Raw genomic sequence first — 15,695 nt, 5'->3', positions numbered from 1 at the left:
TGCAGCAAGTGAGAGCAGCATCACTCCAGCACTGACAGGTGACCAACAGTGCTTGCAAGAGAAGCAAGGACAAAAGAAAGGAGGCAGGGGCTGAGGGGAAGCAGCTGGTCTGATCAGTACAGGAAAGCTTCACAGCTCTTATGAAAAGGAATCACCAGGAGCTTCCCAAAAGGTGGAGAAAGGGGACACAGAATTTGTACAAGTGGATGGCTTCCTCTAATACTGAAGATGTTAAGATAGAGTGACACTGCCGCATTATTTATGGTACAGAATATGAACACATTTATTTATAGTAGTTGACAATACTGATTTTTTATTTTATTTATAAACAATAATTTTTTTTATTTAACATCTTCAATAACATCACACTATACTAGGTTTCATTCACCAAGCCAGTGACGTCTATTATATGCTTCTGCTGTTGTCTCAAAGCTTAACATGGATACTGTTGACCAACTTGCGCTGAGTGGAGGCGTGCTTGCTTCATCCAGACTGTCCCTAAAGCCATACGAACAGACATGGCCACACTACATGGCCAGTGTCTGAGGTTCAACGCCCCGAGGCTTCTCGAGAACTAGCACCCACGAACAACACCTTTCTTGCACTAATAATGACAGTCTGGTCAACATAAAATACAAAGCCAAGAAAAACAAAGCTACATAGCTCTCTACAAGTCATTTAACATGTGAAATATCTATTGTTTTCTAAGAATGAGTACAGCAATGTTCTATGAAAAATGCATCTGTTAAAGTAAAAATACAACATCTATTATTGTACAACAATGACCTATACTAATAACATGTGTTTGTTTACCCCACTGAGGTACTCCTGGCTATGTATGTATGCTTGTATGTATGCTTGTATAACATTGATATGAAATGGAGAAAGCATGACAAAATCAATTTACTATACACTATAATCTTTCCATTCAACACTAATCATCTGGCTTAACATAGGTACTCGTACATGAATAATGATGAAAATTTTTTCAGACTACTAAATATGTTCCTATTGTTCTTTGATGTAATACATGTTTTCTTGAAACATGAGCAAACTTTGCCAGGAGATATCTGTAATTTATGATCTACTGAAGATCTCCACAAATCATCCCCATCTTGAAACAACCAAACATACTCACTGAAAACTCAAAGCACATGCAAACATGATGCAATAGTAAGATGCAGAGTCTTACTTCCTAATATTCATATTGAATGCAAGCCAGTTTGGCTTCATTATCTTCACATTATTCTCTTCACACTCCTAACTGTACATGAGCCCAGATATATATTCATTTTCCTTGGCAAACTGAGTAATACTTGAGTATTATTACTCATATCAAGAGGAGTGCAAACTGCTTCCGGAGCATCACCCAGTAAAAGGCATGTGCCAGGCACCCAGCCAGTGCAGCAAGGTGTTCCTCTGGTCCTGAGAGAGCACACCTCTGTAACTAACTATTGCAGGCAGGGATGCCACTGTATCCTCTCACCTCTCAGGCCCACACCTACAGTTATGAGTTGATGCATCCTAAACACTATTTGCTGTAACCATGTGAATCTTGATCAGTCAAAGCCAAACAAGAATAATGTAACAACACAAGTCTCATAACTGTGACTAAATACCATATATTGATTTTTAGTATCAAAAGACAAACTTTCAACTATCTACAGAAAGTGACAAGATAATTCATCTTGCCCTTGGAAACCAAACTATTCATAACTACATAATGTGGTGCTGAGAGTGAGAAGTAAAGTCATGCCAGCACAGAGTGCTTACCACAGCTGGTCACTGTCCCAGGAGCAAATGCCCAAGAAGAAAATGCAAAGAATGGCAAAATTTCCTGGGACTGATTGACAACCATGATTATGCAATGAGATGCAGAAGCGATGCTTTCTGAATAGGTAGACAAAGAAATATCAATATGCTCAAGGCAAGCAGGGCATGCACAACCTTGGGAAGAAAAGAGGCCATCTGTGCAATTCAGCGCTCCACTGATGGTGTTTCAACAGACCACGAGCCTTAGTGACTCCCTTGTGAGTGAGTTGACTTCAGATGCACGAGATAAACATCTTTTGCTTCCAAGATATGTAAAAGATGGATATCACATAATGATGCAACGAAGCACAAAGGAAACGTCAACATGTAGTAGTGTGGAGGGATGGCAAAGAGAGAAGTCATAGGACACACAGTGAAGGGAAGTGAAATGGGAATGAAAGGACACAAGAGAGAATGCGTACATAAAAAACAAACATGAAAATAATGAAAACAATATAGTCCGGGAATGTGTGATGGGGAATGGGGGGTGGGGGGGCAAGGGTTCCACTAGTGTTATCTACTGATTGTGAGTTTCTATCCAGCTTAAGAAAAAAGTATACTCAAATAGTCATCCTTGCAGTGCTTAATAATTTCACTCCCAGAGGGTAAAATGGAGCCTCGCAGAGTTGGACAGGCGTGAGATCTAGTCTAGTAGGTGGTCGTGGGGGTCAGTTTTCTACAACCCAGTTGTGGTGCTTCGTCACAGTATTATAGAGGCTAAGTGCACACAAGGCCACTTTCCACTCAAGGCAGAAGGTCCGGGAGGAGCAGCGGATGCACTATTATGCTGTCATCGCCGGCCACAGCTCTCAAAAAAAGTAACGTGATGTGTTTTTCTTTCACTTACTAAAAGGGAAACGAACTGTACATTCACCTTTTTTTTTTTTTAGTTAATGTCTAAAATATTTTTATCACTGCCTATGTATAATCAAAGTTACTAAATTCATGACAATCAATTCTACTGCACAGAACAGCCAGGGAACACTACAATTTTTATGAACTACATACTCACAAGACAGTACCCTATCTTGATGCTCAGGCCAAAGACCACTAATTGCTAGTTCATGAAACAATGTTGGCAGCATTTCTTTATACTAACCAATGACACTTAAAAAAGGCGAATGCAAGTTAGTAGTACTACGTGACCAAGACAGGAGGACCAGGACCTGATATGCTGTGTGTGTGTGTGTGTGTGTGTGTGTGTGTGTGTGTGTGTGTGTGTGTGTGTGTGTGTGTGTGTGTGTGTGTGTGTGTGTGTGTGTGTGTGTGTGTGTGTGTGTGATTCGTACGGCCCTTTCTTTCCTCATGCTATACATGTTGTCAGGTAAGAAGAGATATAGCTCTCTTATCTCACACTGAAGCAAATGAGAGAATGATATTCCACATTGTCAAGTGGTTGCTGCTAATAAAGACTCATGCAGCAATGTAGCATTGCAGGTGAGGGCCCACCATTTCCTGGTCCTCCCAGCACAGGTACTGTGTATGCCTCATTTGGCAAAAACACTGCAGTGCAACATACAAAATACTTCTGGCCTGAGCTCTGGACCTCAGTGCCTCAAAGTATACACTTGTAAAAGTACAGGACAGGTGGCAAGACCTTACATTATTTTGTATGTTGATGCTCTTGTTTAGTCATAACATGACTGGCATTACAACTATATATAGAACATCTAGAGAAGAAGTGTTGATGCAGATCACAAACAAAAAGCCTTCATCTGATGTTTCATAAAAAGCAGTACTGTACCTTTCTTCCTTGCTCTTTCTTTGGCCTTTTTGCCTGGTAAGGAAACAAAGCGTTTAGATTCCTGACACGTAACAATGACACTTATTAGAAGACACTTTGATTCCTTTGACAATATGACAAATGCCTGCATGTAGATAAGGTAGTAATGAGTTAAAAAATATGTTTCATACATAAAAAAAAAACCTAGTGTTTAATGTGTGCTATGGTGTGAGTAACATGCACAAAAGATTAGTATTCAATAGAAAAAGGCTGTATTTGTTGCTCTATCTTAGCCTGATGAACTAGCTATGTCTGCCCTTGTGCATGCTGCCACACTGCCCACACAGCCAGCAACACAGCTTGTTGCCACTGGAAAGAGTGGCCCTGAGCCTCCCTGTCAGCCTACATGAGGTCTCCACAGGGAAAGCAAAGGGACACTCATGGTAGGCTCTACAGGTTCACATGACTAGATAGAATATTTTCAAACAATATATACTGTTCTTACATAAAAAAAAGAGAAGATAACAATAAGGGAAAGGGAGAGGAGGAAAAGGAAATAAGGAGAAGGCAGGGCAACAGTAAAAGAAAGATGATAGGAACAGGAACTATAAATGGACAGACAGTTTCTATCACTATGTATATTTAAGTATTTATCTGGAACTGTGTGTAGTAAATATTTCTGAGTATAGAATTCCTCTTGGCCAAGAATATTATCCTTGTTACTCCACAAAATTCCACACAAAATTCCAGTGTTGTCCATGCAGACTGCTAACAGAGGAACAGTACTTGTTGCCTGGCCTGGAAACCCTCAGATCTCAGGCAAAATGACCACTACTAACACCACTTACCAGGTTTTCCATAATAAAAATAATATATAAATATATACAAAGGTACATATACATGTAGCAATATCCAAAAGCATTATACCCTTTGGTCTAAAAGTATGTGTTAAAATGTAAATGATTCATGTTCTGTATATGTCAAAAATTTATTGCAAAATTCAAGTGCTTATTATAACGAAAAATGTAAGTGTACAAACAATTTTGATAAATGTCTGCATCATATCAATCACTTCATACTCCTCTTCCAACCACAGGATATAAACAGAGTAAAGAACTAGTGCAGGGAAACATGCCATCTGCATGTCTTATTATGGGCACCATTACAATGCCAGCAATCAACTCTAATATTCTTTTTAAACATAAGCAAGGAAGACAGGAAGTTGAAGAGGAGTATAATAATCACTGATAATAGTGTTAAAGTATATCCTGTAAGTAAATATAAATAAACTGTATGCAACAAAAAATCCCTACATCCTTTTGAAAATTGCTTTGAAGAGTCCACTCTATTGAAATGGTGATTGTCAAAGCAATATTAGTTGATGATAAGAAAAAAAGTACATATTCTCATTATGTGCCATGTGCCAATCTTTACTTAAAGGAGCACAGTGAGCACTGTCCACTCAGCAGGGAAATAGTTACATGCACTGACTTATTCTTGCTGCTTTGTTAACACTCCAATAAGTGACTGAATAGTGAATAGGTGTGGCTCATGACTAATGATGAAACCATAGTCATGATGCTGAGCCCCAAACAATCTTTCAATACTGAGCAAGGATGGATCCACAGCTGAGAACACAATGCTTCTTCCTGCCACACACTCACACCAGCACAGACTTTAGAAATATGTGCAATAGAAATACTGTATTCCATATCAAGACTGTGGTAATAAGTACTATATTTAAATGAGTCTTTCATGAACTAATCCTAAAAAATAACTGGTAAATATTGTGACTAATGAACAATTATATATAGTTAATCAAGTAATTGATAATTGCAATATTTCCTATTTTATTAACTTTGTAATCAATAAGTTTGGTGCACAATTTGACTTGTAAATTTTGAGAATTTACATTGTGTTTGTGTATATTACAAAATATTGAGTTAACACCCCAGCATCTCTGGCCAAATGTTACACTGTTGGATACTCAAACACAGCTGCAAAAGGCAATAAAATTCACAAGCCAAAGTCAAGAAAAAGGACAAAGCAATAACCAGTTATGAGTCAAATGCATTAATTACAAACACCTTCAAATTATTATAAAAAAAATAACAAAGATTGATTTAGAGCACCCAACACAGCTTCTACTTTGCTGATAAATGGCTGTTCAAATCACCAGCACCAGCACATCTGCTGCTTCAGATTCATGAGTTTATGATCCTAAGGTGTAAGAAATCATCATATGCTTTTTTTTTTTTTACTCATAACTGTTCATCTTGACACATTTTTACTATTAGTGCACATGTAAAACTGAGTGTAGGAAGAAACTAAGGGAAACAGTAATGGACATAGTAAAATACATACCCCATGGCAGCTCAAAGCGACAGTCGAGCAACAGGGAGTCTCCAGTGGGGTTGGCAGTGCCTTTCACCTCTCCATTCTCCACCACACGGTCAGCATCCAGGTTGTACCAGCGGCCCTCCCCCTCCTGCAGCACACACACCCACACTCACTCACTCATCCTCCATCTACAGCCTTCTTGTATTGTATTACTCAAACACCTAGTTTAATTGTGACTCTTCTTCTATGGTGAGCAAAAAAAAAGGCAACATAATTGCAATGAAGCATTGCCCAACACAGGAAAGAGAACAGTGTTTTCATGACTCCATAACATGATTTACTATAATCTTGTTCAGTAGATCAAATAAGGATTTTGAACTATATGAATACTCAAAAAAAAAAAAAAGGAAAGAATAAAAACGAGGAATATTCATATATGATACATATAAAACTTGTAAATAAATCCAGAAAGATGAAACGACAATATTGCAAGCCATGTCTAATCCTTACAAGAAAGAAAATCATTACTTATTTTGTTTTGACATTTCCAGCATAATGGAAAGGTTGCATTCAGAGCTAGCACTGCAAATTTCTTACACAAGTTCTTCACTTCTTTATAAGAGATATATAAAGAAAAAAGTATGATATATTGGTTTCTTTTATCATAAAAATGCACAATTTCTATGGATTTTTAAAGAAATGTAACTATAAATTACCAATAGTATCAACAAGTGTGAGTTTCTCAACGCTGCAAGTTAAGAAACACATTAATAGCTAACATGTCTCTACTGGACGGAAGTTACTTAAAGTTTCTGCACTTGAAAGAACAAATTACTCCACTGTGCTCTTGTCTCCATATGGCAAATAAACATTAAAAACATTTAATAAAACTGGCATGCTTTCAGCTAAACAGTAAATGAAAAAAAAATTGCTGATGTTAATATATAGATATATGAATATATGCACTCTTGTATCCATAGGCATCACTTGCCTCCAGGGTCATAGAAAGAGATAAAGGACTATAATAAAAATTTGGAAGCAAGATCAAAAGTAATCACATATATACTTACTGCACCTAAAAGCTTATAAGTCACTCCAGTAGTCACCATTCAAACTAAGACAAGACAAACTACTAATTCATGACTGGCTTTTCAAAAACTTAGCAATCAATAATATACTGTGTGTGTGTGTGTGTGTGTGTGTGTGTGTGTGTGTGTGTGTGTGTGTGTGTGTGTGTGTATATATATATATATATATATATATATATATATATATATATATATATATATATATATATATATATATATATATATATATATATATATATATATATATATATATATATATATATATATATATATATATATATATATATATATATATATATATATATATATATATATATATATATATATATATATATATATATATATATATATATATATATATATATATATATATATATATATATATATATATATATATATATATATATATATATATATATATATATATATATATATATATATATATATATATATATAATGCATGTCTTTCCATTACCTATATCACACTAAAAGTAATAGAAGCTCCAAAGTGAAAAAAGTGGTATTGTATCAAAGGAAAGGCTGTAAGAAAAGGAGTACAAACTGATAAAGAAAAGGACATATAAAAAATATACTTTAAAATAAGAAATTGCAAGGCCAAAGAGAGAGAGAGAGAGAGAGAGAGAGAGAGAGAGAGAGAGAGAGAGAGAGAGAGAGAGAGAGAGAGAGAGAGAGAGAGAGAGAGAGAGAGAGAGAGAGAGAGAGAGAGATCCAGGCATCAAAACAGACGTAGATAAAAAGAATATTACAGTTTATGAAAAGCATAAAAGTGTAAGATTAAAAGGCAATGCCAATGCTAATAGGAAAAAAGTAAATTCTGATGCATAAGTAATGAAAGCAGAAGTAACCCTTGGTGAATAATGACTTAGTCTCAAATTTAGCCTTAAGTTCCATAAATGAGAACTAGATAAGGATACAATCAATGAAAAAAACTGACCTCCACAATGATGGGAATCTGAAGAAGAAAAAGTAAGAGGAAAACCAAAAATAAAATCATGTAATTATCAAACAAGAGGAAAATAATGTAAAATTATATTAGAAAAGTGACATTAGCGTAAAATGTTGTCATGTTCTGCTTTAGAGTATAATCACCTATAAAATTCATACAGAAAACTAAATAATGGATTAGGTTAATCATTTAGGCTACAAAGAAAACAAATCTTACCATAAACAAACAAACTTAAAACTACAAGAAAACAAGACACTCATTTAAAAAAAAATAATAATAAAAATCTTAATCCCCTCAGATATGAAACATCCTCTTTGCATTCACAATCTCAGACTCTGAAGACATTCATGCTTTCAAGAAAAAAAAAATTTCCACCTTACTCTGCCACTCAAAGCTAAAATACATCTGAAAAATAACCTCAGGGGAAGGCAAATTTAGTGAAAAGGAGCCAAACATCAAAGTTTGTCAAACTAACTTAAGATAAAAGTTATAACATAATCAATTTAGGGAACACCAACATTACTCATTATTCAAAAACTAATCAACTTAAAGAATCACTATAACTTTAGTTTTAGTTAACTATATAATCTTCACAATATATATATATATATATATATATATATATATATATATATATATATATATATATATATATATATATATATATATATATTAGAATTAGTGAAGAGGAATCAAATCTATCTTTCCCTTTGTTCCTTCCTATCTTCAATGTACATTCCTTCTAACTACTCCTGTTTACTTTTTTTTTAAGAATTAAAAGTGATTTGTTGAATTTACCATGTTTGTTTCTTACTCTTCATTTCCATTGCTCTTTAATATAAGCATTAAACCTTGGTATTATTCATTCATTCACCCATCCATCTCTCTCTCTCTCTCTCTCTCTCTCTCTCTCTCACCTCGTTGGAGTACTGGATGTTGGTGAGGGGCAGCCAGAGGTACCCCAGAGCCTTGTCCCATATAAGGCCCTTGTTCCACACCTCCACCAACAGGCCCGTGTCCAGCCGATTGGTTTCGCTGTGGAGAGGGAATCCTGAATTAGTAGCATTCCTTGAAGAGTGCATAGCCAACATGACACTTTCCACACAAAGAGAACATTGATAAGGATAGAGGAAGAGGGGAAAAGTTAAACATGGAGCCATATCGTGCAGAACTACGCCATTTGTTGCTACTCAAAAGTTTCAAATATTCAATAAACAATATATTCTAAGACTAATGATGATGTATTATTTGCCCTCATATTGACAACTGATGATCGTGTTTGTTCTAGTTAGAATATCAGCTCAAAGATTCTATCCACGAGATATGGAAAGCTCGGCAGCAGCTTTCCTCCACCTCTTCCTCCCACTCCTGCTAACACTACTAGTACACATCTGTGCCTAGAAACACTTACAGACACCTTGAAAACCTTGTATATTATGCTTCATATGACAAAGAAAATCCGGCACTGGCTTTCATCCTCCTCGTCCTTAATTCCTCTATTTTTCCTTCCTTCCTCCTCCTCCCACTCCCGCTACCACTACTAGTACATAACTACACCTAGAAACATTTGCAGACACCCTGAGAATCTTGCACATTATGCTAAATGACGAAGATACCCCAGTACTGGCTTTCCTCCTCCTCCTCTTCCTTTATTTCTTTTCCATTTCCCATATATCTTTTTCCTACCTCCTCTTCCCACTAGTAGTACATACCTGCACTTAGAAACACTCACAGACACCTTGAGAACGTTGTACATTACGCTAAATATAACAAAGAGACGTGTTGTGTAGTTGTAGGACAAATGAGTGCGAAGGTGGTAAGAAAACCCAGGCTAGGTTAGAATACTTTATTCTCTAAGGTTTCTACCTAGAGGCCCTCTTCAGAATGACAAACAATGTATTACAGGCTGTATATATATGCTCCATAGGCGCTGATTGGTCCGTGCAGGTGAGGATGAGGTTGGCAGCAGAGTGGGTGAGAATTACGAAGCCTTCTCTGTGAATGAAGAATTTGCACGCGGCTTTGTACGCCGCTTCAACTAGCTTTCTCTTCCTCTTTTCAAATCCTTCGCGTAAAACGGTTGCTTCCTCTCAGTTTGGCAAATGACCGTGTTCATCTCTATGCAGGACGAGAGAGTTCGTGGTCCGATGGAAGCGCATGTCACTTTTGTGTTCCCTTATTCTCTTCGATGATCCTCGATAATTTGCCGTGCAGGCCGTCGCATGGAATGCAGTATATTACGCTCAACTGTTTCGCGTCTTTTCTAACCTTTTTTTTTCTGACCATTTCTTTAATCTTTTGCCCTGAGGCATGTGCTATGCGAATAACTGGCTGCATTCATTAGCTAAGGGGTCCACACGTACGGCTTCCCTGGCCCAGGAGCTCGTGACATCATGGGCCCCATAAAATAGGTACCTAATTCACTTTGAAAATCGAGTTTTTAAATATATATAGACAGATAGATAGATAGATAGATAGATAGAGATTGATAGATTCCTCATATTTTTTAACTATTACCTAGAATAACAAACACTTCAAGCCTGAGTAGTAATAAAATGAAAAATAAAAGTTCATTCGAATAAGTTTTATAACACTGATATCATTGAATATAATTAAACAGTCAACAAAGTTTATATTTTGTAGGAATTCAAACATTCTAAAGATATGAACTACTTTCATAAATACTTTTAATTTCAGTTAGGAGCCGAATTTAATAAGAATAAAACCAACCCGAAAACGTAAACATTCATTGGTTCAATGGCACTACAGATTCCTTTAAGATTACATATTTAACTCAAACAGGAAGTAAAACATCTAACAAGTTATAAACAAATTTTTGACGCAATAATATCTTATATGGAAACTAATAAAAAGTCATAATTGGTGTTATGAAAAAATAACACCAGATTTTATTTGCATAAAAACACCCACAAAAACAACTTGTTTCACGCAACACACGTATAAAGAACACTTATGAGGTTAGTAACTGTTACTTAGAAACCATACACACACACACACACAACCTATACCTACATTAGTTAAGCAACATTTTCCCAATACATGCCCTCCTTAAATTGAAGTACACTGTCAACAGAATATGGTTCTTCGTCAGTCTAACAAAACTCACGCTGTGAAAGGTATAACGATGTAATGTGCTTGTCGCGTTCCTCGGCTGATTAACTACCGCAAGTTCACAACAGACACACAGATTAGTGATTATTAACTGAGCATCTTGTTGCCTCCCCTTGCGGACTGTGCAGGACAGGGAGGCGGGGTAAGATGATTGGGACAACGCGGCGGTGGTACTCTGACGATCATGATACAAGACAAGTTTTCATTCGAATGGAAACAGCCCGTCAATTAAGTGAAAAACTTAAAATATGAGATTTTAAAAACCTTACGGACAAAAAGTTTCGTGCCAAATTTACTTTAAGTCGTACCAAACGTACTTTTGAGTTCAAACGTACCAAATCCGGTACGCTGGTACCAAAATTGGCAACCCTTGTCTCAAACCCAATTAGCACCGCGGCACACGGAACAGTATCACCACTGGGTGGGAGAGTGGAGAGTGCCAGAGTGGAGACTCAAGACGGTGTTACCAAAGCAAAGGATCCACATCCTTTTATTCTATTTCTGTTCTCCCAGTTATTAGAATTTTAGATATAAAGTCTAATATCAATTAAGTCATCATAGAATGACAATATTCAAGAGAGACAAAGGCCGTGGAAATTAAAAATCAAGGTATCAATTAGGTACTTCAATTAGGATTGTCGTACTTCGGTTTTCCCTTCCCTGCACCTACCTCCTTCCCCCATTCTCTCCCTCTCTCTCTCTCTCTCTCTCTCTCTCTCTCTCTCTCTCTCTCTCTCTCTCTCTCTCTCAGTAGCGGATCCAAGGATCACAGTTTAGGGAGTTAATCTGAATTCCTGTACCATTTGAGATTGGTGGCAAGCCGCTACGAGCGAAGGGAACCTGATCTGTTGGGGGGTTTCGGAGGAACCGCTATAAGCGAGCATTTTTTAAGGTAAATGCAGAGCTAATTTTATATAGTAAGAATAGTAACCATTTATTGATATCAATTTTCTCTAATTATAGTGAGGGGGTATCTAATTCATTATTGATAGGGGCTAAAGCCGAAATTATAGCTAGCTTCTCTTACGTCCCTGCTCGTAAAGACGTAAACTTATTTAAATCAAAGGCTCACAGTAAGTCACAGTATCTGATTTAGCCTTTTAGAAAGCCTTTTTACATCACTGTTCCGTATGTACCTGTTACCTTGCACCATGTACATACACTCGCTATTAAACAAAAATTTGCGGGGCTTCAGCCTCATCAGTCTTTCCCCAATGGACCCGCCACTGACGGGAAACACTCCAAAAGCATCGAAACTTATAGAAATCCTAAAAGAAAAAAAAAATGCAGACACCGAATAACAAAGTTAGGAAAAGATGAGAAAAGCATTAAAACCAGCGGACGAGCGGGGTAATAGGGGGTGAGGCAGAGTAAGGGTAACCACCACCTTGTCTCCATTACTGTGTTATCACCTCAAAACATGATAACGGATACAGGTAAACGCAGTTAAGCGATTTTATTCCTGTAAGGAAAGAACGGGTCAACTTTTCACCAGTGGTAATGAAGTAACGGTGTGAGAAGTGTTTATGTGTAAGTGACGCCATCAAAACCCTCCAATGTGTCTCCTCGTCAATATCTATCGTCCTTAGCATCGTTCCCAGGTGTAACAAGCACACTATTGGGCTGATGTGTGCATAGATAAGCGACAGTTGACGGACGAGTGTGTGTGTGTGTGTGTGTGTGTGTGTGTGTGTGTGTGTGTGTGTGTGTGTGTGTGTGTGTGTGTGTGTGTGTGTGTGTGTGTGTGTGTGTGTGTAAAGAAGAAATCAGAAGCAAGGGAGGAGGGGAAGAGGAACATTAAGGAGGATGTAGAAGGATAGAGGAAGAAGCCTACTAAGTATACACCTCAGAGGCAACTCTAACCAATGACAACTGCCATGAAAAAAGGATGAATGATATCACTATTAGAAATATACATAGGAAAACTGTTTCACGAAGAACGAAGCTGACAATACGTATGCCTTCCATGAGTACCCAGCCTTTGCACCCAGCAACCTCAAAACCACTGTCACTCATGATAAACACGAATGTAACAAGATAAAACTATACGACACTGCTGCATCATAAACAGGACAATGTGCAGGCAGTGAAGGTCGGGAGCAACAGCCAGACAAGCAGCAGTAACAGCAGCACTTTAAATCACCTTGGGAACAACACTATGTCACCTAGAGAATATTGGAAGACAAGAAATCAATGACGTTCAATAAGGTAAAAGAGAAGCATTGTAGATCGCCTAATGTTAAAATGCAGGAGTCACAGTGAGGGAGAGGAGAGAAACAGGAGGGGAGAAAGGGAGACTATAGCTAGGAAGGACGGCAAGGAAAGATGCAAAGGGGAAGATACCAGAGTGCCAGGTTGGGATACTAAGGGTACTATGGCAGGGTATCAGAGCTGAAGGCAGAGGGAGGGTGCCAGAATATGATGCCATAGATGCCAGAGTAGTGTGCCGTGGAGAGAGAGAGAGAGAGAGAGAGAGAGAGAGAGAGAGAGAGAGAGAGAGAGAGAGAGAGAGAGAGAGAGAGAGAGAGAGAGAGAGAGAGAGAGAGAGAGAGAGAGAGAGAGAGAGAGAATATGAGGTAGTGAAATGACAGAACCTTGTAAGCTATCGATAACAAACACGAATCCATCAACTGCCTTCTTAAAAACCAATAACGAAAAATGTAACAAAGTGTTTAATGATAACAGAAACACTCAAATGCGCAGAACACAATCAGTTACTCACTATCAACACTTACACATACTTCAGTGCATTAGTGGCATAGAGTTATCACCATCACCATTACCTTCCTCACAGTCCTCACCATTATCACCAGCAAGGCCATCCACCAGCTGCACCATATCAACTGCATCAACAACTACAACAATTACAACAACAACTATAACGGCAATTACGCTAACAGCTTTCTTTACCTCTGAGAAAGAATGTGTTGGCTTGGCTTTTCTCTCTCTCTCTCTCTCTCTCTCTCTCTCTCTCTCTCTCTCTCTCTCTCTCTCTCTCTCTCTCATTTTTACGAGTTATCTTTCTTTTTTCCCTTTTTCCTATCTTCACTTTCTTGTATCTTCTGTTCCTTTCTTGTATCTTCTGTTCCTTTCTTTCCTCATTTATCAAGTTTGTGTTTTCCTTTTCATTTTTATCGCTGTATCAAACACTAATATCGTCTCTCTCTCTCTCTCTCTCTCTCTCTCTCTCTCTCTCTCTCTCTCTCTCTCTCTCTCTCTCTCTCTCTCTCTCTCTCTCTCTCATCATGTCTGTGTGTCTCAGTTTATTTTGGGAGAGTCTGTTTGGGTGAGCCTGTTCATGTCTGTTTTTATGTGTCTGGGCGTGGATGTGTTTTATCTGTTTGGGTCTCTCTCTCTCTCTCTCTCTCTCTCTCTCTCTCTCTCTCTCTCTCTCTCTCTCTCTCTCTCTCTCTCTCTCTAGCATGAAGAAGAGAGGGAAAGAAGACAAATATGAAGAAGACTTACATGGAGGGCGGTGGAAAATAGAGAAAAATGATAAAAAAAAAAAAAAAGGAATCAGTGAAGAGCATGAGGAAGAAATAAAGAAAAAAAGAAGATATGGATTATTTTATGCTATTCTGTTCTATGTATCTATTTATTCATTTATTTTAGCCTATAGAAATAATAAGCCTGCGTCCAGACATGAAAGTACTATCTCAATATTCTGGATGGTTTCGGATCAAGGGAGACAGTTTAGTGATGCCTACACTCAGTACCATTCTGCTTACTATTTGGTGATTTTATACAGCTTCAGAAACTCACTTGGGTGATTGGAATTGTGAAGACTGTGGCCATTAATCTTTGACCTCCATATACCCTTCCTAAGTACAATCGTCTAATTATACCTAAAAATCAAGGTACAAATGCGTCTCTAGGTAAAAATGCGTCTCAGTATTGAAAGGGTTAAGTACATTTTTCTTATAACATGCAAATATTATGAATACACTTACCATTTCGTTTTATCTTTTTTTTTGTGTGTGTGTGTATTACATTTGAACAAAATGCTAATTATAAATATACCAATAAATTCTTCGGTTTTTGGAGGTTAAATACTCGACTTCATTATACAGCCAGCCACGAGATTAGACAGTAAAGAGTGATGCATTTACAGAGCCTCGTTTCCGCCATTTAGAAGTCTCCAGTGCCGCCGTGAAGGATATAGGTAGCATAAATTAACAGCATATTTCTCGCAATTCAGCAGGTAATTATTCCCATTTCATAATAAGTCTCCAGTGAAGCCGTGAAGGATATAGATAGCATGCATTAACAGTATATTTCTCGCACTTCAGCACATAGTTATTCCCATTTCATTATAAGTATTCAGTGAAGCCGTGCAGGATAGTATTGACAGGGATATGGCAGCGTGGGCATTCTTGAGTCACTCGGCGGTGGTTTCAAGAATGGGCAGCTTCCGTCAGATCTCCAAGTAAGGTCCCTCAGATCACCACGTCGGAACAGTGACCTCTATTGATTCTTTGCAAACTTTGTCTTCACTGCCACATTTCCTGTCTTTCCCGTTCCCTTGCCTTCCCATCTCCTTCTTTCCTTCCTTCAAATTCTCTCATCTCCTCAGCTTCCGATCACTTCTCTCTTCCTTACTCTTGTTACCTCCTCCTTTCCACTCATCTTCCTC

At 37.6% G+C, this 15,695-nt stretch overlaps 1 protein-coding gene across 1 annotated transcript in view; it reads right to left on the bottom strand.

Moving 5' to 3' along the window:
- Positions 1-15,695, bottom strand: part of LOC123509981 (protein unc-13 homolog A-like) — a 417,157-nt gene that overhangs the window by 277,912 nt on the left and 123,550 nt on the right. The window contains 4 exon segments of the mRNA XM_045264620.1: positions 3,557-3,589; positions 5,900-6,023; positions 7,919-7,936; positions 8,848-8,965. Coding sequence (XP_045120555.1) covers positions 3,557-3,589; positions 5,900-6,023; positions 7,919-7,936; positions 8,848-8,965 — 293 coding nt within the window.

Source organism: Portunus trituberculatus, chromosome 28, assembly GCF_017591435.1.
Source record: "Portunus trituberculatus isolate SZX2019 chromosome 28, ASM1759143v1, whole genome shotgun sequence".
Taxonomy (NCBI): Eukaryota; Metazoa; Arthropoda; class Malacostraca; order Decapoda; family Portunidae; genus Portunus; species Portunus trituberculatus.
This window is presented reverse-complemented; position numbering and strand designations above follow the sequence as displayed.